The sequence below is a fragment of the Lutra lutra genome, chromosome 1 (genome assembly GCF_902655055.1).
Source record: "Lutra lutra chromosome 1, mLutLut1.2, whole genome shotgun sequence".
Classification (NCBI taxonomy): domain Eukaryota; kingdom Metazoa; phylum Chordata; class Mammalia; order Carnivora; family Mustelidae; genus Lutra; species Lutra lutra.
Window position 1 is genome coordinate 164,281,550 of NC_062278.1, and position 25,163 is coordinate 164,306,712.

The window sequence follows — 25,163 nt, forward strand, 5'->3', positions numbered from 1 at the left end:
CATAACAGGCTTCCCCAACCCTCTTCCACATTTCCATTTCTCCTACCCTCCTCCCATTAGTATGTAAACATGCCCAAGTATCATCTCAAAAAACAGCCCTTCCTCAGAGACCTCACATCCCACTCCAGTCACTACTGCTCTGCCATAGCCCAACTTTCCCAAAGAGTTGTCCACCTTCACCCTCTATTACTTCCCAGCACCCTCCTCCTTAACCCACTCCAGTGTGGTGTTTGACACTGACCCAGCACAGACCTGCTCTCGCCGCGGCCACCAGTGTTGTTCCTGAGCCCTACCAAACATGACTCTTGGCAGCTTGTCACCTGCTGACCTCATCTACCATCTTTTTATCCCCAAAGATTTAATTTTTTTACTATTTATTTGACAGAGAGAGAGTGTGCGCACAAGCAGTGAGAGCAGGAGAGGGAGAAGCAGCTCCCCGCCAGGCAGGGAGCCTGATGTGGGTTTCGATCCCAGGACCCTGGGACCACGACCTGAGCCGAAGGCAGTCACCTAACCAACTGAGCCACCCAGACACCCCTCTATCAACCAGCACGGTGAGAGACCTCGAGGCAGAGGCACCCAGCTAAACCACAGCCAAATCCTGGACCCACAGACACTCAGATAATACACAGTCATCGTTTTAAGTTGCTGGATTCCAGGATAACTTGCTATGCCGAAATAGATAACTAATATAATCCCACCCATGATCTCTTCTCTGGCTTCTCCTCAGTAGCTCTCAGTATCCCATCTCCTGACCAGAGTCCTTCGTTGGTGCTTCCTGTCTTCCAGGGTTTCCCAAGTCTGGGAAACCTCTCTGGGCCTTCTATTCTCACTGTGCTCACTCCCTGGACAGTCCAGCCACTCTCCAGATTATCAACAACCACAGCCTGAACCCTCTCTCAAGCCCCAGACCTGAACACTGAATGGTCTCCTGGATATCTCCACTCAGGGCCCATGTTTAACACTGCCAGAAACAAACTTCTCCTCTTTCCCCCCAAAACAACACAGTCGGATACAAACTTTTCCTCTTTCCCTCCCGCACTCCCCATCTCAAGTGGTGCCATCATCCACCTGTCTCCCGAGCCAGAATCCTGGTGTCTTCCTGGATGTCTTCCTGCCCTTTTGCTGTCCTTAATACCCAATGCCAGTAGATTCTATCTCCTAAATGTCTCTTGGATATTTCCAGCGCTCATGATCCCTCCCGCGCACCTACACGGGATTCCATCCAGAGATGCTGGGTCCGCACAGAAGTACAGGGGGCTGACAGACATCCAGCCCCGCCCTCCTCACCAGGGGCCCTGCCCTAGCCTGAGATGCTGGTGTGGTTGGAGAAAGAACAGCCGCCACAGCTCACAGCTTGGGTCAGTCCACCACCACCCAGGAGCAGCCTGAGGGATTTCCATCACAAGCTGTTTAACCCAAACTACAGACTTGCTCAGAGATCCCCGCTGTGCCAGGCTCTCTCCATCTTTACAAATGACGTTCTTTCTGTCTGGAACGCCTCTGCATCTCTGCTTTCCTCGGTGAAAACAGCTCCCACTGGAACATCAAATTGTGGCCGACGACAATCCTGGGGCTGTTTGGGTGCTCTAAGAATTCAGCCTGAAAGCTTCCGGAGTAGCTGAAAGAGACCGGCGACTCATGAGACCTCAGAAAACAGGCCTCAGCTGCCTCCTCTGTAAAATGGCCACAGGGCGAGCGAGGTCACGCCGGCGGCAGGCGGGGCTGGTCCCCACCACCCCCTGGCTGGAGGTCAAAGCCGCGCTGAGGTTCCCCGACTCGCGCGCCAAGGCAGGCCAGGTGGGGGCTCCTGGGAGGCGTGGGCGGGGCCTCTTCCTCTGGCCCGCCCCCCGGGCACGCAGATGAGGCTGACGTCATGACGCAGTGTTTCTTCAGTCGCCTCCGGGGCTCCGGAGGGTCACGTGAGCCGGTTTTCGCGCGAAAACTGGTTGTTGCTGGAGTGCCGGTGGGGAGCGTGGTACTGCTGCTATGGCGGTAAGCGCGCGGGGTTTCCCCGGCGGGCTGCGGGCCTGCGGTGCGGGACCAAGGTGCAGGCGGGGGTGGGGGGCCGGCGGCTGGTCCCGGCGAGTCGGCATGTCTGCGGGAGCCGGGGGCCGGGGGCGCCGGCGGGCCGGGCGCGCGCCGGGACCCGGGGCGAGGGGCTGCGCGCTTCTAGTCCTTGGGCCCTCACCCTACTCCGGCCCGTCCGGATCGGGCCTCCAGATGGGGTTGGGTCCCTCGGCTCTGGTTTGAAGCGGATTTCTCCCCTATACTCCTCCCTTGCGGGCCCCCAAACCGCTCGAATCCCCGGGGATTCGGGGAATGCCTCCTCTTCCCCTCCCTCCAAGCTGGGAGCCCCGAATTCCGTAACCCGAGCTCTGTGGCCGACTCGGCCACTATCATTTACTCACTCCGCACATGCTTGTGGGGCTCCCTCCCTGTGCTTGGCGCTGGGTGTAACACAAGATGGATAAGGCCCTGCATCTTTGGCCACGTATTATTGTAGTGTTTTTTTTCTCCCTTTGTTTTATTTATTGTCTTTCCCCTCCACCAGCCTATACATTCCAGATCTCTTATGCTTTGATCACTGTCGTGTTTTGTCTCCTGTCGCAGTGGCTTGCATATTGTGGGTGTGAAGGCATGCTTACAGGAGAGGAAGGCGGGAGGAGTAGAGGAATAGGTACACAGACAAATAAGGTGTTCTTAGTGACTTGTCATGGAGAAAGCACTGGGAAATGTCAGTGTCTGGAGTATTTGAGGAAGTGATACTTGAGCTGGTTCCTGTATGTCAAGAAGCCATTGGCTCTGAGAGCTTACAGGAGAGCGTTCCAGGCAGAGGGAACCTGATGCATTCCAGGCAGAGGGAACCTGAGATGCAAAGTCCTGAGGCTGGAGGGCTTTGGAGTGTCAGGGGAGAGGGTCACAGGTGGAGAGGGCTGCCTTAAAGGATGTTAAGTCAGCCATCACCTTCTCCGTCCTCTTCTGCAGGAATCATCGGAGTCCTTCACGGTGGCCTCCAGCCCAGCCCGGCGGCTGCGAAGTGATCCTCTCACCTCCAGCCCGGGGCGAAGCTCCCGTCGCACAGATGCCCTTACCTCCAGCCCTGGCCGTGATCTTCCCCCCTTTGAGGATGAGTCTGAGGGACTTCTAGGTACAGAGGGACCCCTGGATGAAGAGGAAGAAGATGGAGAGGAGCTTATCGGAGATGGCATGGAGAGGTATTTGCATGCAAGGCCGAGCATTCAGAGAGTTTTGCCGAGCACCCATGGTGTGTCCAGTGACCTTGCTTTGGGTACTGGGGAGGCAGAGGTATCCGTATCCCTGCCTATGAGTGCACCTTGATGCAGGATCTAGGGGGAGACAAACAGGTCCAAGGAACTACAACATAGGCCTGAGTAACTTGCAGTATCATACATAGTCCTGGGTAAACCTTAGCTCTGTAAGATGTGCCCCTCAGGGGATGCAAGAAGTCTCTCCTGTGGTGGACCACATCAGGGATGCTGAGATTGACTTGGAAGAACAGGAAGCAAGCAGCTGAGTGTCACTGTGCAGTTGCAACTTAAAAGAAATGTTGGGGGTGGAGGCTGGTAAATCAAGATTTCAGTGCATTTCAGCAAACATTTATTACACCTAATCTGTACCAGGCTCTGGATTAGATAGTTTCACACTTATTAATAAAAATACAAACACGTATTAAAGGTTTTGAGACTCGGTGGTAAGGTCATGGAGTAGGCTGTGCAAGGGAGCAAGGTTAGAGTTCTCCTGCTGCTCTGCCCCATATTTACAACCAGGATTTGGTAGATATACTACTGGTAAAATTGTTTGAATCCCCACAGCCTTATGAAGATTCTCCTTTGGGACCTTCTTTGACTCTGACTCTGGGGTTCCAAACGTGGGGTGTAGGAGAGTACCGTACAGGCCTTCTCACGGTCCAAGACAGGGTGGTGGTAGGGGAGCGATGGTGCTCTCTGTGAGCCACCGGAGGGACTTGCAAGGGCTCCCTGGGCCTTTCGGGTCTTTGCATTAAATATCATCACCCAGGTGGTTGTGGATGTACCATATGCCCCACACTCTGGAAGGAATCGGGAGCCTTTGGACAAATCAGCTCCAAAGTGTTAGACGAACATACGTTTTGAATTTTCTTCAGCATACATCTAGGGATGAGATCATTGGCTCATATTTTAACTCTGTAGTTCACATTCTGAGGAACTCCTAGACTGTTTTCTGAAAGAGATCCACCATTTTATGTTCCCACAAGTGGTGTATGAGGCTGCTAATTCTTCCAGTTCTTGCTGATACCTGTTATTTTTTGGGTTTTGGTGATAGCTGTCCCAGTAGGTGTGATGTGATGTCTCATGGGGGTTTTGGTTTCCATTTCCCTGGTGGTTAATGACATGGAACATCTTTTTATGTGCTTATTGACCATTTGTATATCTTTGGAGAAATGTCTGTTAAGATCTTTTGGCCATTTTATGATTGGATTGCTTGATTTTTTTTTTTTTTTTTAAATTATCGAGTTGTAAGAGGTTTTAAAATTTTATTCTGGGTACGGTTCCTTTACCAGATACATGATTTGCAAATGTTTTCTTTTCACTTTTTTTAAATGGTGTCTTTTGAGGCACAAAAGTTTTTTTTTTAATTTTGATAAAACCTAGTTTATTAATTTTTTAAAGATTTTATTTATTTCACAGAGGCACAGCGAAAGAGGGTACACAAGGGATTGGGAGAGGGAGAAGCAGGCTTCCCGCACAACAGGGAGCCTGATGGAGGGCTCGATCCCAGGACCCTGGGATCATGACCCAAGCTGAAGGCAGACACTTAACCAACTGAGCCACCCAGGTGCCCCATTTATTAATTTTTTTTTTTTAAGATTTTATTTATTTATTTGACAGAGAGAAATCACAAGCAGGCAGAGAGGCAGGCAGAGAGAGAGGAGGAAGCAGGCTCCCTGCTGAGCAGAAAGCCCGATGCAGGGCTTGAACCCAGGACTTGGGATCATGACCTGAGCCGAAGGCAGCGGCTTAACCCACTGAGCCACCCAGGCGCCCCCCATTTATTAATTTTTTTATGGACCGATTAGAATTTCACTGAGGATGGAGGACATCTCATGTGACTTAAAATTTTCTCAAAGAGTCAGACAATACCTTTTAACTGAGAGCATTTAAGAATTCAGAAATGGGGGGCGCCTGGGTGGCTCAGTGGGTTAAGCCGCTGCCTTCGGCTCAGGTCATGATCTCAGGGTCCTGGGATCGAGCCCCGCATCGGGCTCTCTGCTCAGCAGGGAGCCTGCTTCCTCCTCTCTCTCTGCCTGCCTCTCTGCCTGCTTGTGATCTCTCTCTGTCAAATAAATAAATAAAATCTTGAAAAAAAAAAAAAAAGAATTCAGAAATGGGTCAACCCACACATTTACCTGGCTCCTGTGGGATCTGTTTCTGGCATCAACAATATGGAATTACTTATTCTGAATTTATTTAAAAAAACAAAAATAGCCAGTCCCCCCAGTCACCATTTACCCTGAAAAAATGGAGAATTCCAGAGGATCGTCTTGGGGAGGTAGTGTGGTATTAGGGAATGAGCCTGCAGGTTGTGGTTGGACCGCATTTTGACACCGAGCTCTGCTGAGCGGCTCTTGGCAAAAGCCCTATCATCCTCATCTTTCCTCATCTTGCAGATGGAGTAATGATGTCTCCCTCCCAGAATTGTGGGGAGGAAAGCCGTCCTTGCTCTCAGTGGGTTCTTTGTCCAGACAGCATTCCCCTTCACATACCTGCCCAGTGACATCATGGAAAACGAGGCCACGAGGCCTTGGAGAGGTGTTGGAATAGCTGAGAGGGTTGATCGAGTGGGTGGGCGTTTCTGAGAGGCTGGTTTGGCTGATGTCAATAGAAAACCTTTCCAGTACTTCAAGGGGTTTGAGGCAGCTTTGTCTTGGGGGTGGGGGGTGCAGGGAGAATTTGTTGGGAGGTTGGGGTCGGCTGTCTGAAGGGCCTTTCTGCCTGAAGGTTTTGTGGTTCCTCAAATTCCTGTTTCTGACTGGATGCTCAAAGCTGTCTGGAGGTCCCTCTCCCTGTTTTTATGGTGGTAAACACACATTACAGAATTTACCATCTTAACCATCTTCAAGTGTCCAGTTTGAGGGCGTTGAGTTCACTCTTGTGAAACCATCTCCAGCACTTCCTTACATCCCCAAACTGAATCCTGCAGTGTTTGTCCTTTGTGTGGCTTAGTTCACTGAAACCATTGTCCTCAAGATTCGCCCACAGTCAGACTTTCTTCCTTTTGAAGACTGAGTGATACTCCATTGTATGCACAGAGCACACTTTGTCTCTGTTGGAGATCCTTTTGGAACCTTTTGTATTTCTGGCTTGGAGACTCTTATGGCCTGGGCAGGCTGGGATTCCTGAGTCTTCTGGAGCAGGCCCAGTTCCTGGGGCGACTTTTGTTTTGTTTTTGATACTAACGGTCTATTTGGGGCTCCCTCAGGGACTATCGCGCCATCCCGGAACTGGATGTCTACGAGGCTGAGGGCCTGGCCCTGGACGACGAGGATGTGGAGGAGCTGACAGCCAGTCAGAGGGAGGCGGCAGAGCGGGCCATGCGGCAGCGTGACCGAGAGGCCGGCCGGGGCCTGGGCCGCATGCGCCGCGGGCTCCTGTATGGTAGGCTCGAACGTTTGTACCTCCAAGCTTCCAGAGCCTTGGGGTGCTGGAAAGGGAGTTCTGGGGAAGGCAGATGGAAGGTGATGGGAAAATTTCACTGGAGGGTATCCCTTTGGCCCCCAGACAGCGATGAGGAGGACGAGGAGCGCCCCTCCCGGAAACGACGCCATGTAGAGAGGGCCACGGAAGACGGCGAGGAGGATGAAGACATGATCGAGAGCATCGAGAACCTGGAGGACCTCAAAGGCCACTCTGTGCGTGAGTGGGTGAGCATGGCAGGCCCACGCCTGGAGATCCACCACCGCTTTAAGAACTTCCTACGCACCCATGTGGATGGCCATGGTCACAATGTCTTCAAGGAGCGCATCAGCGACATGTGTAAAGGTGCAGCTCCTGTGTGTCCCCGCTGCTCTCCACTCAATGCAGTCCGCCTTGCTGTATTCTCCCCTGGGGGGGTCATTCCCTTGGGCCTTTGACAGCACGTTGACTCGAGATGTGAAGTGCAGGGAATACTGGGCCCCTTGCCCGTGGCTGGACAGGAGGTGGCACCTGAAGCCCGAGATGTCTGTCCTCGGGCAAAACACAAAAAGCACTGCATGTCTGTGCTAGGGACGGTGCTATCCAGGGACGACATCCGGACCACAGAAGCATTGTTTGATGTGCTTAAAATGTGGCAGGTTTTAATGCCGGCTCATTGTAACCGGACAAGGTGACCTTTGTTGTGAGGTGTGCGTAACCTAACGTTAACTGTGATCTACAGTGTTTAGCTACCAAGTGGATTCCTTAGTAAGACCAAATTTGTCTGTCACTGAAGTGTTCCGAGCTATACCTTGATGTTTTAAAGAGAAATGTTGGTTAAAACAGCTCTCACCCTCTAGGATCTACTTTTTAAATCTTCTGTCCCCTGTAGTTACCAGCTGCATGTACCAGGCCTCTAGAAACTACTAGTTTAACCAACCGGATGGGAGTAACCGTGTATAGGGCTTGTTTTCCAAAGAGGAGCGTTGTTTAGAGTAGCGACATTCTAGGCCTACTTAGGCATGTTGTAAAGCTGTTGGAGAAGTAACTCCACAAGTTCCGTGAGTGGAAATGTAGTGCTCAAGTCACATTCTACATTAAAAGGTTGTAACAAATACAAACAAAAAAAAAAAAAAAAAAAAAAAATGTGGCAGGTTTAATGTCAAAGTCTGGATTACTACTTCAGGTAGAAAATAGCACATTTCTGTGGGACAGGAATTACATTTAAAAAGAAGCTTGTGAATCTTTCCACTGTTGTCCATGTCGCTCCTTTTTGTCTCGTATCTCATGTGGTTTATTCATGGGTTTCCTCCTCGGCCCTTTTAGGCATTTTGAGTTTGCGGCCCTATTGTAAGAGACACCCCGCATGTATCGTTTTACGTAGTGTGACTTCCTACGTTGTGCGATGTTGCATTTTACAGATTGGGAAGTTGAGGCATAGGATGTGTCACTTACTGCCAGAGCCACACAGCTAAAGCAGGGCAGGCTTCAAAATTGGGGCTGGGGCTTCCAGCTCCAGGTCAAGGATTGGAGGGGGCAGGCAGGCCTGCCTCGTTGCGTAGGGAGAGGGATGTCACCTGCCGTGTCCCCCGCCAAGCTCTGTGCTCAGTTTGTCTTCCCTCCTGCAGAGAACCGCGAGAGCCTGGTGGTGAACTACGAGGACCTGGCGGCTCGGGAGCACGTCCTGGCATACTTCCTGCCAGAGGCGCCTGCAGAGCTGCTGCAGATCTTTGACGAGGCTGCACTGGAGGTCGTGCTGGCCATGTACCCAAAGTACGACCGTATCGCCAGCCACATCCACGTGCGCATCTCCCACCTGCCTCTGGTGGAGGAGCTGCGTTCTCTGAGGTGAGCTGGGGGCCGGGCGGGAGCTGGGGCCCCGGGGCCAAGGAGCTCCCACTCACCACCGGGCCCTCTGGCTTGGACCGGCTGAGGTGCTGTGGATCTGGTGGGCTCCCAAGTTTTCCTGGACCCACCTCACGTCAGGAGCTGATCTCTGGAGGCCACGGGTCAGGCTTTGGCCTCCAGTCCTCTGACAGGCCCTCCCGTCTCCACAGGCAGCTGCACCTGAACCAGCTGATCCGCACCAGTGGTGTGGTGACCAGCTGCACGGGCGTCCTGCCCCAGCTCAGCATGGTCAAGTACAACTGCAACAAGTGTAACTTCGTGCTGGGGCCCTTCTGTCAGTCCCAGAACCAGGAGGTGAAGCCGGGCTCCTGCCCTGAGTGCCAGTCAGCCGGACCCTTCGAAGTCAACATGGAGGAGGTGAGAGGCCACGCCCGCCAGTGGCTGCCCTTCCTGTCTACCCTGGTCCCGCCCCGTGGCTAAGGCAGGTGCATGAGCTCAGCAGCCAGGGGAACCAAGGTGGACTTGTGTCCTGGCCACACCCTGAGGTAAACCAGAGCTCCCCGGCCAGCCTGCTTAGTTTGGCCTGTGGGCTGTTTTTCAAGAATTCGGGCCAATATTTTTTTTTAATTTGTTTTTTTGTATTGTTTTGTTTTGTTTTAAGATTTTACTTGTTTGACAGAGAGGAACCACAAGTAGGCAGAGAGGAGGTGGGGTTGGGGGAAGCAGGCTCCCTGCTGAGCAGAGAGCCCGATGCGGGGCTCGATCCCAGGACCCTGAGATCATACCTGAGCCGAAGGCAGAGGCTTAACCCACTGAGCCACTCAGGTGCCCCACGAGCCAATATTTTAAAGCGAGGCCATTTTGCTTAAAATGTCGAAGTTAATGGTTTTTCTTTTTAAGGAAAAAAAAAAAAGGCAGAGAAGCTCTGGCAAAACTGGGCTCACTTCTCATTCAGCTCTCTCCTTAGTAAGGCACCTGCTTTCCCATACCTCACTCCCATGGGGCTTTCCCTTGGCATTTCTGGTACCTGCCTCTCGGTGGGGGGCTCTAGATCATAGCTAGCTTAGACATTGCTGCATTGGATTCAGAAGGCCCTGCTTAAAGCTGCTGGGCCATTTTCCTTTGTGTTTGGATGATTTCTTCTGTAGGGTTGGGGTCATCGCAGTACCTCCGGCAGGGGGTGGGGGTTGCCCAGACCCCCTTTATTGCCTTGCGGCCGTGAATGCTGGCTGCCACGCTCCCAGCGCTCTGCACCTCTGAGAAGTGCCCTAGCTGGGACCTCCTTACCAGAAAGCACCTGAGAGTTTCTGCTTGTGGCAGCCCACAGCCGAAAACAGACCTGCTCAAAAGCTCAGGTGCACCTTGCCCTGGGGATGGTGAGCCCACACCTTGCCCGGAGTCTTCCCCTGCCTGCTTTGCACATCCTCAAGAATCCACTTACCCTGGAAGCTCCTTGGGAAAGCTCTGACACAGGAGCAGGGTTTCAGGCTCTGCTTCCACACGAGTAATACCTACAGCTCAAGTTTCTGGAGTACTTGCAAGGCCCCTAGTGGGTGGGTGATATATAGTTCAGCTTTCCTCATACCTTTTGAGGCAAGTGGCATTATTGACCCTGAAGTCACCCAGCTAGAAAGAGGCCCAAAGGATTAGAGCTCTGGCATTTGGATCCAGAGCATCTGCTTTTAACTGCTGCATTATGTGGTCTCTTCTCTAGACTATAAATGAAATAAGGGACATTAAATTGCATGGCATGACATTGCCATGTAACGTTTGGCCACAGAGGCCACACTTGGTGGAGCTCACTGTCTTGTTGGGCATTGATCTGAGTGCTTTTGATGTATGGCATGATTTTTTTTTTCTAAGATTTTTTTTTACTTGAGAGAGAGAGAGCATGCATGAGTGGGGGCCGGAGGTGCGAACTGTCTGCCATGCACGGAGCCCCATGTGGGGCTCACTCCCAGGACCCTAAGATCGTGGCCTGAACCAAAGGCAGACGCTTAACTAAGCCCCCCAGGCTTCCCCATATGACGTAATTTAACCTTCAGTGTGAGATTGCTCTTAGAGTGTTAGCATCCTCATTCTGCAAAGAAGATACAGAGAGGGGACATCGCTTCCCCAGGATCACACAGCTGAAGCCACGGGGCTAGGGTTTGAACCCAGGCAGTGTGGCTGCGGCACCCATACGCACCAGCGCTGGGCTACAAGCAGGTGCGCGACTGTCTAGCAGTAAGGACGCACCCACAGTGATAGAGGCAGGAATGGGGACTGTCCATGTGTCAGTCACAGCAGTCTCGTCCTCTGCTGGCTTCAGCTCTCCGTTTTCTGGTTCATTGATGGAGATCGGAATTCTGTCTGTTCTCCTTACTCGTGGGGCCATGGCCAGGGTCAGGTGACATAGCAAATCTGGGCTTAGAAGAGTGCAAAGTCGACCATACAGAGACAGGTTCCTGTGACCCTCTGTTTGTCCCACGCAGACCATCTATCAGAACTACCAGCGCATCCGAATTCAGGAGAGTCCTGGCAAAGTGGCGGCTGGACGGCTGCCTCGTTCCAAGGATGCCATCCTCCTCGCCGATCTGGTGGACAGCTGCAAGCCAGGAGACGAGATAGTAAGTGGCCCAGGAGCAGGCCTGGAGGGAGCCGAGTTGTAAGGACATCAGCGTGAGCATCTGTGGTGCAGAAAGGGTTGCTGGTCTTGGGAGGAGTAGGCTGAGTTCAGTTCTTCAGTCACTGGGAGGAGAAGAGCCTTGCCTCTTGGGTCGGAATGTAGGGAGGAGTAGTTTTGCTTTGGTCTGGGTTACTCATCTCGTCTGGCAGGGAGAAGTTGAGAAATCAGATGATGATGGTAGCGGGGAAGAGGACCCCGCCCCTGAGCCTAACCCTGGGCTGGCTCCCTGGGGTTGTCTCCCCATCTCAGGAGCTGACTGGCATCTACCACAACAACTACGATGGCTCCCTCAACACAGCCAACGGCTTCCCCGTCTTTGCCACTGTCATTTTGGCCAACCATGTGGCCAAGAAGGACAACAAGGTCGCCGTGGGGGAACTGACAGATGAAGACGTGAAGATGATCACCAGCCTCTCCAAGGACCAGCAGATTGGAGAGAAGGCAGGTGGAAGTCTGGGCGGGGTTGTCATGCTCCCAGAGGAGGCCCCAGAACCTGGTGCTGATTACCGGGTCCTAGGATCTGGGCTCCGTTCGTTCTTTCCCTTCCTGGCATCAGCTCAGTAACCGTGCCTTGACCGGGGCGGGGGGGCGGGGCTGTGCTTTGGGGGAGGAGCTGGAGTGCTGGTTTCGGGGACCGACCCCTCAATGGGATGGGGATGTGATGAGGCATCAGTGGGTCGGGTCGAGCCCAGGTTCAGAGCTGAAATGGGCAGAGCATTAGGAATAATTTGTCTCGTGAGGGTGTCCCTTGGTGTCAAGACTCCTACCAACGGTGGTTTCTCCAGGAGGAACGCTACCCCAAGGGGGTTTTAGGGTTTTGGGTTTTTGTAATTGTAGATGTTTTTGCCAAAGGTTGGGGAGCTAGGGATTACAGAGCCAGGGCCTCGGTTCAGGTGACTCGGCAGGGGCTCCACCTGACTTGATGATTCTTCCCTTGAGGGCGGGGCCACATCTGGTGTACTCACCTTTGTCACCTCCACCTGGGCCATGGAGATTTGGGGTTTCAGCAGGAAAACCAGGGGCTTCCCCAGCCTTGGGATGACAAGAACTTCATTGTGCCAGCATACCCAGTCCTTGAATACCTCATAGGGCTGCGTTCTAGCATCATGGTGGAAGTCAGACCAGTCCTTCCCTTCCTGGGGCTTATAGTGAATTAGGATCCCCAATACTAAAGTCTTTTCATAGGATCAGTAACGTGGGAAGACAGCCACAGCCCGTGATTCTTTGCTTCCTGTTCTTCCCAGAGGAAAATTAGTACACACAATGCACATGATTTTGGACCCCTCACCGGTATTTGAGCCAGTTTCTCCAGGGTTGGTGACCTGGGCCTTGCTGCCTGTGACCTGGTGTGTGTCAGTTGTGTGCATGTGCGCCCGAGCTGCTAAAGGAGTGGTGTGCTTCTAGAACATTCTGCTAGTGCCCTCTTTCCCTCTGCTTCAGTTCTCAGCCACTGTTCTCCCACTCTGTTGAGGAGACAGGAACGGTGGCAGATAGAACATGGGATGCGGGGTGTGCTTGACTTAAACAAGGCTTTGGACAGGACAGGCCCTATGTGTGCCTTGTGCCCCGGACTTCAGAACTGCGCCCAGCGGCCCTAACTTAGAAGGCTCTGCCACACTTCTGTGCGGTGATAGCTGCTGTTTTGTCTGCCTCCTTGTCCATGAAGCTGACTATGCCAGGCAGACGTGTCCTGGCGTCATGGTAGTGACTTTTCCAAGTTCAGTTACACCTGCACACTTACACCATGATCCCATCAGGGTTGGAGATGGTGACTTCTAAACAGAGATCCTGGGACACCTGGGTGGCTCAGTGGGTTAATCGTCTGCCTTTGGCTCAGGTCATGATCTCTGGGTCCTGGGATCGAGCCCTGCACTGGGCTTTCTGCTCAGCAGGGAGCCTGCTTCTCCCTCTCTCTCTCTGCCTGCCTCTCTGCCTACTTGTGATCTCTCACTCTCTGTCAAATAAATAAAATAAATCCTTTAGAAGGATCTAGAGGGGATCCTTCTAGAGAGGATGAGATCTCTGTGGGATACTTTTCTAAGCCTCATCAGGGAAGGAAGGCTGTGATACCAGGGAGGGTTGATCTGTACTGACCCCTTTAGTCCACTGTTAGGGTGGATATTTTTACTAAGAACTTGGACAAAGACAGCAACTATACTTGGTAGTTTTGGGCACAAACTGAGAGGAGGAGAGTCTTGTCACGATGGGGCTCATTTGAACTATTTAAGCCACAGGTTTGCAATTTGGTGGCCTATGAGCCACCTGAGGCTTGCTGATGAGTTTTGTTGGGTTGGTGGGTGGTTCTGTGTTTCCTTTTCTTTTGGTTTGCTTTTATTTTTGAAGTAGTTATCATCCTCTAGGCATCGAGATGCCACAAAAAAATCTGGAAGCCCTGGTTTGTGACCATCCAAGCATCTGCCATTGCTAGGTCTTTGTTTCTGTCCAGTGATGACTGATGGGAGAGCTGAGGGGCAGCTGCCCTTGCCGACAGGACATGCTGCTCCCTGCCATCTGTCCTCGCCACCCCCTGCTCCCTCCTCTGCAGCCTGATGAACTCAGCTTGCCTTCCCGTCCACTTGGTTTTGTGGGCCCTGGCCACTGACAGGTAGAAATCATCAAGGGGTAAGTGCCCTCCCTGCCCAGCACTTAGATTTTAAAGGAGAATCAGTCTGGAGCCAGACTCCTTGGGTTTGGCTTTTGGCTTGATCCTCGGTTTGACCAGGTGAGGTGTAGGTACTCTACGGTTTGATCAGGTGAGGTGTAGGTACTCTACGGATGAGCTGACGGTAGGTGGTACCCCTGGGTAGAGCTGTCATGAGGGTTACGTGGACGTGTGCGCATGAATGCTGCACTGCCGCGTGCTCAGCGGCTAGTTGTTACTACACGTCAATACAGAATTTAAACTACTGGTACAAACACTGGATGGGCGTGCCGGCCAGGACAGTGGATGTTAAAAACGTTAAGGACCATAGGAGGATTAAAAATAGCTTTGGGGCACAGTAGACATTTCCTGTGCATTGTCTTGTGGTCCCAGTGGCTATGCAGGTGGGAACTTGGCCTCCCTTCGTGGCAGGCTGTTCTGAGCTGGGGGATAGGGCAGTGCGTGCTGAGAATTAAGAGCATGGGCTTCAGATTCAGAGGAATCTGGGGTCATGTCCTGCCTCTGTCATGTAGGAACAGACAGTGTGACAAGAGCCTTGGTTTGTTTCCTCCTTTTTGATGGGGGGGAACCCAGATCATTATGAGGGTTAAGTGGAATACTTCACGGCAGGTATGTCATTTCTTGGCAGATCTGGGCTTGAGTTTACCTTTTTTTTTTTTTTTTAAGATTTTGTTTATTTGAGATAGAGGGAGAGAGCACATGGGGGGACAGAGGGAGAGAGAGAAGCAGACTCCCCACTGAGCAGGGAGCCTGACGTGGGGCCCGATCCCAGGACCCTGGTATCACGACTTGAGCCAAACGCAGACGCTTAACCGACTGAGCCACCCAGGAACCCCTGACTTTTCCTTTCTTCCTAGGGGGCACCTTCGCCTGTTACTCTCTCGGACCATCTGGTCAGCGACAGGCAGCATGAGCTTTAGCGTGGTGGCCTCCTTGTCCTCCAGACTCTAGGGATGCCCGTCTGGATGCAGTGGGCCATTTGCAGGAGGGGAGCTGAGCTTGGGCAGCTGGTGTATGACAGGCAGGAAGGGGGCCTGCTGCTCTTGGTCCTGGAGGGAGACATTACCTCACCCTTGCAGGGGTGCCTACTATAGGAACAGCTCTGAGAATCAAGTCTGGGTAAGGAGAGGTGAGGGACAGGCACCCTCGCACACCCACAAGACGTACAGGAGAATGAGACATTCGTGGCGGCTTGTCTCTCCCGACATTCCCAGCACAGGTAGGGGTACAGTGGAAGAGGACTGCATACTAGCCTAGAGTATCTGCCTGACACTGTGTAGGTAGTTTCCAGGTAGTAACCATGGTAACGGTCCTATAACGGAGGTGTCACGGGTGCCCATTTTATTGATGAATAAACTGAGGCCCAGCATAAGTAAGCCACCATGCAGCATAGCTGCTGATGACAGAACTGGGATCTCCACCCAGGCAGTCTGGTCTGACTCCGCTCTGGTGACTACTCTCTGCTCCCTCTCCCTGTTACTGCAGCTCAGGAAGGATGTGTGTGTGTGTGTATGTTGGGGGCATGGGGAGCTTGGGTATGTGAGTTCTGTGGCCACCCAAGCACGAGTCCTGGTCTGAACATCAAAACCTTATTACAGAAACTCGCAGACATACGCATGCAGTGGTTACAGTGAACCCCACGTGTCCTATCCCTGGCTCCACCTGTGGCTGGAGTTGGACCACCCCTGTGTCCTGTCTACTCATGCCCAGTACCTTCAATGACTGTAGACAGTTGCCCATGTGGCGTCTGACCTGCAACTGTGGATCTCTAACAGGCCCTCCCTGTTGCACCGAACCACAGCACTGCAGCCACACTTTAAAAATGTCGCGGTTCCGTGGTAGCAAGTATTTCGTTGGTGACCACATTTCCCTGATTATCCTACTTCTTTCTTTTTTTAAAAGTCTCTTGGTGTCCGTGTCCAAGGAAGGCCCACATATTGGGACCAACTGATCTGCCTCTTCAGTCAGTCTTCAGGTCCCCTCTCCCTCTCCTCTTTTTTTGTGGAAGAACATAGGTCATTTGTCCCGTTGAGATTTCCGGTGTGGATGGTGCTGATGAGGTCTTTGTAGAACATGTTCCTGGGCTTCCTGTTTTCTATGAATTGTCACCGCGATGCACACGCTTAATCAGTCTCCAGGCTGATTTCTTTTTGCGTGGGGTCTGTGGCGAGATGGGCCAGCGGTCTGTGTTCCCACACAGCACCTCACATCTTGTTTCCCTGTGATTTTAGCAGCCGCTGACAGTCCTTGGCCAAACCCACTCATTCATTAGGGCTTATGAAATGATAGTCTTCTAACTCCAAATCCTCCTTCATTTATTTCCTGAAATGCTTCTACGTAGAGAAACTTCTCTTTATTAACTACTGGACTGTGCTCAGGTAGAGGTCCTATAGAAAAAGTAGGATCCTGCTTGATCCTTCCCTTCACTGACCAATTTTCAAAATCACGAATGGTTCTCCACCTGAGGTGACCACTGAGTGTCATCACAGATGAGCAGACTTCAATGTCATCGAGGCTTTGGCATTATAGTGACCATCCAGGTGATGCCTGGCTAGTTGCCAAGCGTGAAGCCCATCATCCTGAGTCCTATTGGTGTGACCCTGGGTCTCTCATAGCTTTCTTCTTTATTTCATATAACACACTGCAGGTTCTTTTTGCCCATTTCCTGCCCCAGACCTGGGATTGGCCATTTCTCCTAATAGCCCCGTGGGGAGTAGAATTTTCTTTCCGTGGGAAACAGTGTTTAGAGAGGCCGGTCTCTACGGCATCAGGCCCGGGTCCCCAGGCATTACCTAATGCAGTCCCACCTCCCCTCGGGCTGGGTTTTGTAGGAAACGTTAGGGCCAAGAAAAGAACCAGCCAAAGTGACCATGTGGAAACTGACTCCCCCCCCGACTTATTATATAAAGTAACAGCAGCAGGCATGTCTGGCACAGTACCAGTGGTACTGGCAGATCCTCTTTCCAGAAGGACCTGCCGGTCACTCTTCCCCCCCCTGGCAGCAGCGCCCAGTGGCTGTCCACAGGATAAACTGCTGAGCCCTGACTCCAGCTCTAAGGACTGGATGTCTCCCACCTACCTTTATGCTTCCAGGGAGCCCCGAGGAAGCAATTCTTCCCTCTGCCTCCTGGGCAGGTGGGACATCCAGATCCAACACAGTGTGGGGGTGGGCGGGCACCCTCTTGATTTTCAGCACCGACTTTCCTGCTTCCGGGCTCCCTTTCCCCCGGGGCCTGCTGCATTACAAGCCACCTCGGCGTGACCTGTAAGGAGGAAAAGAGGTGCACGCTGTGCTTCTATGAAGCCCCTCCATGCAGGTGGCAGAAAGGTCGAGAACAGTAAAAGCGTGCAGGTGGAGACGGAAGCTGCTTCCTACTGGCAGGACATTTCTTTGTCTTTGCTGGTTCTGTCTTTAAAAATCACGCAGATTTTGAGATTCTCTCTTTTGTCCTCTTCCCTGCCCTGTCTTCTTCTCTCAGGCACAAGTAGATGTCTCCGTGACTTACCAGTTGAAATGACGACTTGCCGATGGGCCCGTTGCCTGAATGTTCTATATTTATCACGTTTGGCTACCACAGCATAGCCGGGAGCCAGGCACTTGTATAAACCTCTCACTTGGGGCCCACCCAGTCCTCTGAATTGGTTTGTGATACCTGTCTCCCATCTGAGGAGACCGAGGCTCGGGCAGCCACAGAGCCCGGGGGAGGGGTCTTGCTGCATCTGTGTTGTCAAAGCCACCATTGCACGGTTTCGTGGGCCTGGGTCTTCTTTCTGCTACTTTTGGGTAGTCCTTTCTGACATATGACCAAAAAGGGGGTCCACCTGAGGTTCAGTCAGGCTGTGAAGTTCTGTGATTCTCAGGAAGAGCCAACTCATCGCCTGGCCCAAGGTCAGAGGGCAGGGCTTAGTGCTGGGGCCTGGTGGGACTGTGGCAGCTGTGGTTTGCGTACTTTGGGGCTGGAGACATCCCTGTTCGCTAAGATTGGAGCAGGTGGGGAACATACCGTGTGTGTGTGTGTTGGGGGGGGTTGGCCCAGACTCAGAGCAGAGGCGCCTCTTCTCACTGGCTCTTTCTCCCTTGCAGATCTTTGCCAGTATTGCTCCTTCCATCTATGGGCACGAAGACATCAAGAGAGGCCTGGCGCTGGCTCTGTTTGGAGGGGAGCCCAAAAATCCAGGTGAGCGGCGTTGGGCGCCACCCTCCCCTTTCCTCTATTGTTGCAGGTATCAGACAAGACAGGACACCGGGTGCCTGGGGAGAAAGTACAAGTTAGCAGGTGGCCAGACCACATGTGGCTCAGTCGTTGTAGGGAGAGCGCAGCCCATGGCTGTGGCACCTTGGGCTGTTTTAGCTATAAAAATAATAGAGGTAATTACACTCTCTTCTTAAATTGTTAGAAGTCACAGAAAGGTGAAGGTCCCCGCTGACCACCGTTTCTAGTCCAGTCCCCTCCTGGCAGGTCACTTGTGGACCTTTGTATGGCCGTTCACAAAGACTTACATGTGTACTTAGACAATGACACAGTTCCATGGTGTGCATATGTTTCTGCTTATAAGCACAATGTTTCCTGTGACTGTGTAAAGTACGCAGCTTACCTCTCCCTGCTCATTAGCATGTGTGGGGCGTCCTTTCTGCATTGGTGCACACCGAGCAGATTCATTCTCATAAGCAACCGTATCAAGGTCCCTATAGCACAAATACATAGCTGTTCGTCTTGCTGGAGATCAATCTTTACTAGGGGCATCTTTATGCTCGCGGCCCTGTGCCCCCATCACTCTGGGTTTGGTTCTCAGCAGTGGGATTGCTCGTCCTAGGGCCTTGTATCCCTTTCTAGAAGAGAATGTTTTGCCCTCAGCATAAGCAGCCTGAGAAATTAGGGATAACCCAGCTATGTCTTGCACCCCGCCCTCCCTTTCATCCCCACCTCTGTCCTTGCCTTCTCCAGGGGGTAAGCACAAGGTGCGAGGCGACATCAACGTGCTCTTGTGTGGAGATCCCGGCACAGCCAAGTCTCAGTTCCTAAAATACATTGAGAAAGTTTCTAGTCGAGCCATCTTCACCACTGGGCAGGGGGCTTCGGCCGTGGGCCTCACGGCGTATGTCCAGCGGCACCCCGTCAGCAGGGAATGGACGTTGGAGGCAGGAGCCCTGGTTCTGGCTGACCGAGGAGTGTGTCTCATCGATGAATTCGACAAGGTGGGTCCTTAGGCCGTGTGGCTATAGGAATCGGGATGTGTTGGCTTAGTCCTGAGTAGGGGAAACAAGGTTAGTGGGATAGCAGTTGGGGCCAAGCATCACACGTTTGAACCTCCTGTAGATGAATGACCAGGACAGAACCAGCATCCACGAGGCCATGGAGCAGCAGAGCATCTCCATCTCCAAGGCCGGCATCGTCACCTCCCTCCAGGCTCGCTGCACCATCATCGCTGCGGCCAACCCCATAGGTAGGCCAGGCACGACAGCCATGGGGGTTGGGGATTGCCACAGGGAGGCCTCTCCTCAGGGAATAGAAGCCTGCAGCATCCCTTGGCCAGTCCCTACATCGGAGGAAGGAACTGAACACCAGAAAACCTTTCTCTCTCCCATGGTTCTTGCTAGGGGCGCACAGAAGCAAGACTTGGTGTCTTTTGTTGCACCATGTTCTCAGAACCAGTTTTGGACATTTTCCTCAGAAAAGAGAAAAATCCAGTGCGTCGTCTCAGTTGGGGTGGATTTGGTTGTTGATCCCAGCCAGCATGTGTGGGCAGAGAGACTGGTACCTCACCCACCTTATTCTTGGTTTTTCCTGCTCAGAGTTGATTACTTTTAGTCTCAAGGCTGTTTTAGGCCAGTGCTCCAGGAAAGCCTTTTTCCATGTCTTGTCGAGAACGCCTGGCAGATAGCAAGCACTGAGCCTTCCTTTCCCGAAGTCGTCTTCCTCTCCTGTTGCTGAAGCAGCGTGAGGTTGGCGAGAACTTTGTGCTCAGAAGAAGAGCAGGTCGAGGGAGCATGCGCCCTGATGGACAGGTGCCTTTGTGTTGCAGGAGGCCGCTATGACCCCTCGCTCACCTTCTCAGAAAACGTGGACCTCACAGAGCCTATCATTTCCCGCTTCGACGTCCTGTGTGTGGTGAGGGACACGGTGGACCCAGTCCAGGTACACCACCCCATGTCCCTGGCCTTGTGCAGTGAGTTCCAGGAACCTTAAGTAAGGTGTGGGGGCCTGGGTCGTGTCAGGCGCGGAGATAGGGATGCTGCTCAGACTGTGGCGTTTGTCCGAAAGTCAGCCTTGGTTTCTCTTTCCTTCACTGGCCCGTGTCCGCTGCCCCTCTGGCATCGCCCATTGTCTGCCACCGGGCCCTGCTGGCCCAACCGTGGGTTCCCACCTGCCTCTCACTGCATCCCTGCTGCAGCTGAGTCCTTGGCTTCTCTTGCTCTGACCCAGAGTACTGCGGTCGGGATGTTGGCTTCCACTCCCACGCCCGTTTAAGGTCTTCTCCAGTTGGAGGCCAGCCTGTCTTCTGAAACACAGAAGGTGAATTAATGCCTTTTTTCCACTTGCTGGCAGCTTCCATTGTAACCAGTGGAGAATCCCCTGGGCCCTGAGAGGCCTCCTCTGGGCCTGTCTCTCCTCCTTGTTCCCTTCACGTCTCCCACCCTGGCCATACCACCCTGTTTCCCTCCCCTGCAGCTGCTGGGCCTCGGCTTGTCATCATACTCTTTGTTCTTCCCAGAAGCTCCTCCTGGATTGCTGACTGGCTGAGGTGCTCTGGCAACCTCGGCTGGAGGGGTCTCCCAGGCCCTCCCTCCTGGGCACATTCCTCTCTGTGGCTATTAGGAAACTGCGCCTGTCCCCTCTGCTCTCCCTGAGAGGCAAGCTCGAGCTTTGTCATGTGCAGCGGTGACCCCCCCACCCCCCGCACCCTTGCTGCCTGGCACGTAGTACGCATCAGACGGTGCCGTTGCGAGAATGTCCTCCTCCAGCACCTGCAGCTTCCACTCCTTCCAGCGAGCCGGGTTTCTCCACGCTGGGTCACAAGACTCACCCTGCAACGTGCCCTCACCTGTCTTGTCTTAGGATGAGATGCTGGCCCGTTTTGTGGTTGGCAGCCATGTCAGACACCACCCCAGCAACAAGGAGGAGGGGCTGGGTGGCGGTGGCACCCAGGAACCCGCCATGCCCAACACGTACGGTGTGGAGCCCCTGCCGCAGGAGGTCCTGAAGAAGTACATCATCTATGCCAAGGAGAGGGTCCACCCGAAGCTCAACCAGATGGACCAGGACAAGGTGGCCAAGATGTACAGTGACTTGAGGAAAGAGTCCATGGTGAGGACCCAAGGCTCTGCCGGGGGTAGGGGAGTAGGGCAGGGCGCGGGGAGAGCTCAGCAGAAGCTTCTTTTGCTTTGTGGTCCATTCATCAAAGAAGCACTAGAGCTAGAATGCTTGTCCAAAATGATAACATGGATACCTTGACCACTTTGTTTGAGATGGAATGTAGACGTACGTGCGTTTGTCTGTCTGGGTATGGGGCCAAGATCTCCTGAGTGTTGGCCACTGGTTAAGTTCTGTGCTAACTTTGTGAATCTCACCACCTAAATAGGTGGTCTGAACGAGTATGCCTTCTTTTTTTTTTTTTTTTTAAGATTTTATTTATTTTATTATTATTTTTTAAAGTATTTTATTTATTTATTTGACAGACAGATCACAAGTAGGTAGGCAGAGAGAGAGGAAGGGAAGCAGGCTCCCCACTGAGCAGAAAGCCCGATGTGGGGCCTGATCCCAGGACCCTGGGATCATGACCTGAACCAAAGGCAGACGCTTTAACCCACTGAGCTACCCAGGTGCCACAAGATTTTATTTATTTGACAGACAGAGATCACAAGTAGGCAGAGAGGCAGGCAGAGAGAGAGGAAGGGAAGCAGGCTCCCCGCTGAGCAGAGAGCCCGATGTGGGGCTCGATCCCAGGACCCCGAGATCATGACCTGAGCTGAAGGCAGAGGCTCAACACACTGAGCCACCCAGGTGCCCCAATTATGCATTCTTTTGTCGTGGAGCGAAATTTAATATAGCAGCTAGCATGCAGCTGGAATGCAGAACCCCCTTTTTTTTTTTTTTTAAAGATTTATTTGTTTATTTCAGAGAGAGAGAGCTTGAGTGAGCGAGGGGAGGGGCAGAGGGAGAGAGTGAATCCCTATACAGACTCCCTGACATGGGGCTCGATCTCATGACCCTGAGATCATGACCTGAGCTGAAATCAGGAGTGGGTCACTTAACCGATTGAGCCACCCAGGCACCCTTGGATTGCAGAATTCTTGTGGATTGGTAGGTCTCACCCACCTAACCAAGACAGCAGCTTCTTTGTTTTTTTTGTTCATTTGTTTGATTTTTTTTTTAAACTTTTTTTTTTTTTTTAAAGATTATTTATTTATTTATTTGACAGAGAGAGATCACAAGTAGACGGAGAGGCAGGCAGAGAGAGAGAGAGAGGGAAGCAGGCTTCCTGCTGAGCAGAGAGCCCGATGTGGGACTCGATCCCAGGACCCTGAGATCATGACCTGAGCCGAAGGCAGCGGCTTAACCCACTGAGCCACCCAGGCGCCCTGATTTTTTTTTTTTTTTCTTTTTACCTTTCAACTTCATGAGGTCCTTGGAGAGCATTTGGCTTACTTTTTTTTACAAACAGCTTTTTTTCTGCACACGTCGCACAGATATGTGCAGCACTCACATGAGATAGAAACAAGCACAACTGGTCACAGGCCTCTCGGACTTTGGGATGCACACAGTGAGTGGTGGGAGGGAAGGTGCAGGTGGGATGGCGCCAGGCCACAAGCGTGTGGCCTATGTAGGAGCCGCTGGTAGCACTACTTCTCTGTTTTCCTTGCCTCTGTCTCCGGCCTGAGGAGCCCTGACACTGTCCTTCCCCCAGGCCACAGGCAGCATCCCCATCACCGTGCGGCACATTGAGTCCATGATCCGCATGGCAGAGGCCCACGCACGCATCCACCTGCGGGACTACGTGATTGAGGATGACGTCAGCATGGCCATCCGCGTGATGCTGGAGAGCTTCATCGACACGCAGAAGTTCAGCGTCATGCGCAGCATGCGGAAGGTGGGTGAGAGCCGCGATGCGGGCCTGGGGGCGTGGCAGCCGTGGCAGGCATCTTGAGGCTCTGGATCTGGTCTCTGCTGTCCTACCTGGCTGTTCGTGCCAGTCGCGGTGGCAGGGGGTTGGGTGGGGGGGTGGCGTGGTGGGGACTGGTCATCCTCTGGTAGCCTGGAGGGTCCCAGTGAGGAAGGGCATCACTTGACTTCAGCTGTCCTCTGCAGACTTTTGCCCGCTACCTTTCATTCCGGCGTGATAACAACGAGCTGCTGCTCTTCATATTGAAGCAGTTAGTGGCGGAACAGGTGACATACCAGCGCAACCGCTTCGGGGCCCAGCAGGACACTATCGAAGTGCCTGAGAAGGACTTGGTGGACAAGGTAGGGGCACAGCTGGGAGGGAGGGCTGCTTCCTGGGGAGCTGTCTGGCATCTCTGGGGATTGGAAGTCCTTGCTCCATGGTGAAGCAGGCAGGCCTCGGATGGGAGTGATTCCTTAAATGTTCGTGATGTACCGAGCCCCATTCTGTGCAGTTACACTTGACCGTGGTGAGCCCTGTTACTGCCATCCCATCTCACAGAGGAGATAGACACACGGCAACTGAGGATAGGGCTTGTCCGCGTTTACAGGCAGTGGGCAGAGCTAAGATTTCAAGCCTCCTGTCTGCCTCCAGACCCCGACTCAGTTTACCCCCGCCGGGGATGGCCCTCAGACATCGCACCAGCGCCATAGGCTTTGCTACGGACCGGCTGGAGCTCGTTTTCATGGCTCTCTTGATGTTTTCTCTTTTCAGGCTCGTCAGATCAACATCCACAATCTGTCTGCCTTTTATGACAGTGAGCTCTTCAGGATGAACAGGTTCAGCCATGATCTGAAACGGAGAGTGATCCTTCAGCAGTTCTGAGGCTCGGGGCCATCCACAGCAGCTCGCTGAGATCCTGGCGGGGCCGACTCCACCTGCTCTCAGGCGTACAACACCCGACCGCTAAGGGACCCCAGAGGGTGTGTGGGGCCCTGCGGCTGAACCACTCAGCTCCCACCACTGCCTCCTGGGCTCAGGCAGGGCTGGGAATGAGGCCCTTTGTTTCTATGGCTCCACTCCCTGCCCTTCATGCTGTCTTAGGTGGGCGCGCTCTGCTAGTGTCCCTCTGTCACGTGCTTGGCAGCCCACTGCCTATGGGAGCTTGGTCTCCATTTTTTCCCTTGGACCGGAGTCCCTTGTGTTTTGGGTTCCGCAGTCCGTTTTAGATGACCGAGCATATGAGGGTGTTCCGAGAACTTGTTGCCCTCTTGGTGTGAGTTCTGGTCCTGGATGTTTCTACGCTTTGGCCAAAGAGCAAGTTCAAGGTATTTGTAGTGTTTTCCTGAACTCTGTCCCACAGGTTTCTCTGGGCTTCTGTGAGTAGAGAAAATGTGGGCAGAAGAGCATACATCATGTGACATGGCCCCTTCCCCAGCCCACGGCTTCCCCCCCCCGGGGCCAGGGATTGCTTGGGTTGGGAGGTGGGAATGAGGCTTGTCCCTGGTACCAGTTGTGCCTAGCCAGGACTGGTTGTCACCATTGCTTTGCTCGTTTGTTTTCTTTTACTAGCCAGCCCCCATTCTCTTGTTGTACATTCAATTTTTGTTTCTGTAGTTTTTATTTTTAATAAAATAAAATCTAAACAGTGGTGGCTGTTAGTCTGAATTGTGTCTTCGTGTCATCACGCGGGCTTTCCTGCACTCTCCTTGAAGACCTTTCCCATCTTTCATTTTTGGTGTTTGTCAGAGGTAGATTTGGCTGTAAGAGCTGTCTTACTTGTGGATGTGCAAAAAGCAAAAATGGTGTTGCTTTTCCTAGGGAATTCAGTTGGTAGTTGCTGCCGCTGTGACTTCTGTGGGATCCACAAGAACCAGAGAACAGACTTGCACACCTGAAGGGACTGGAGGTAATCTGGCCCTGCTTCCAAAGGGAGCCCTACTGGTCATCTCGACAGCATCGCCATCTGGCCTCTACCTGGAAACACCCAGCTCCGATCAGCTGCCCTCGGGATGGGTGGACACCTACCATTCTTCGTGTTTCTTACCTGAGGTGTAGCAGAAATGTCTCCTTACAGCTTCACTCTGGCTCAAATTATCCTTTCTGGAGACTTCCAGGATGAGTCCTTCCTGTGAAAGTCCTTCAGATGTTCAATGAACCTCTTGTTTGATTTCCTTATTCCTTGCACATCTCCTGGTGAGTCTGC

The 25,163-nt window shown here is 52.8% G+C and overlaps 1 protein-coding gene and 1 long non-coding RNA gene across 3 annotated transcripts; one reads left to right on the forward strand and one right to left on the reverse strand.

Annotated features, from left to right (window-relative positions):
* The first annotated feature begins 1,861 nt into the window (after positions 1-1,861).
* MCM2 (minichromosome maintenance complex component 2) lies at positions 1,862-24,608 on the forward strand. 2 transcript variants are annotated; one of them, XM_047742942.1, is made up of 16 exons: positions 1,862-1,993; positions 2,974-3,218; positions 6,484-6,659; positions 6,783-7,043; positions 8,306-8,525; positions 8,735-8,942; positions 11,000-11,134; positions 11,443-11,634; positions 17,940-18,033; positions 18,802-19,052; positions 19,174-19,300; positions 19,880-19,992; positions 20,914-21,162; positions 22,763-22,945; positions 23,164-23,319; positions 23,732-24,608. In XM_047742942.1, exons 1-16 carry the CDS (start codon positions 1,877-1,879, stop codon positions 23,840-23,842), a joined length of 2,838 nt encoding a protein of 945 aa, XP_047598898.1. In that variant the 5' UTR covers positions 1,862-1,876; the 3' UTR covers positions 23,843-24,608. The 2 variants fall into 2 exon arrangements, with proteins under 2 accessions (XP_047598898.1, XP_047598908.1); XM_047742952.1 differs by having other exon boundaries at positions 1,863-1,995; positions 2,989-3,218.
* Positions 7,452-13,136, reverse strand: LOC125107673 (uncharacterized). Its single transcript, XR_007129632.1, has 2 exons — positions 12,159-13,136; positions 7,452-11,335 (listed from the first exon to the last, which is right to left on the reverse strand). It is a non-coding gene; the product is annotated as an uncharacterized LOC125107673 (long non-coding RNA).
* Positions 24,609-25,163: the final 555 nt, after the last annotated feature.

Coding starts and splice junctions, on each gene's coding strand:
- MCM2 (XM_047742942.1), top strand. CDS start 1,877: ATGACGCAGTGTTTCTTCAGTCGCCTCCGGGGCTCCGGAGGGTCACGT. Junction 8,943..10,999: donor TCGAAGTCAACATGGAGGAG/GTGAGAGGCCAC, acceptor TGTCCCACGCAG/ACCATCTATCAGAACTACCA. Junction 19,301..19,879: donor CGCTGCGGCCAACCCCATAG/GTAGGCCAGGCA, acceptor TTTGTGTTGCAG/GAGGCCGCTATGACCCCTCG.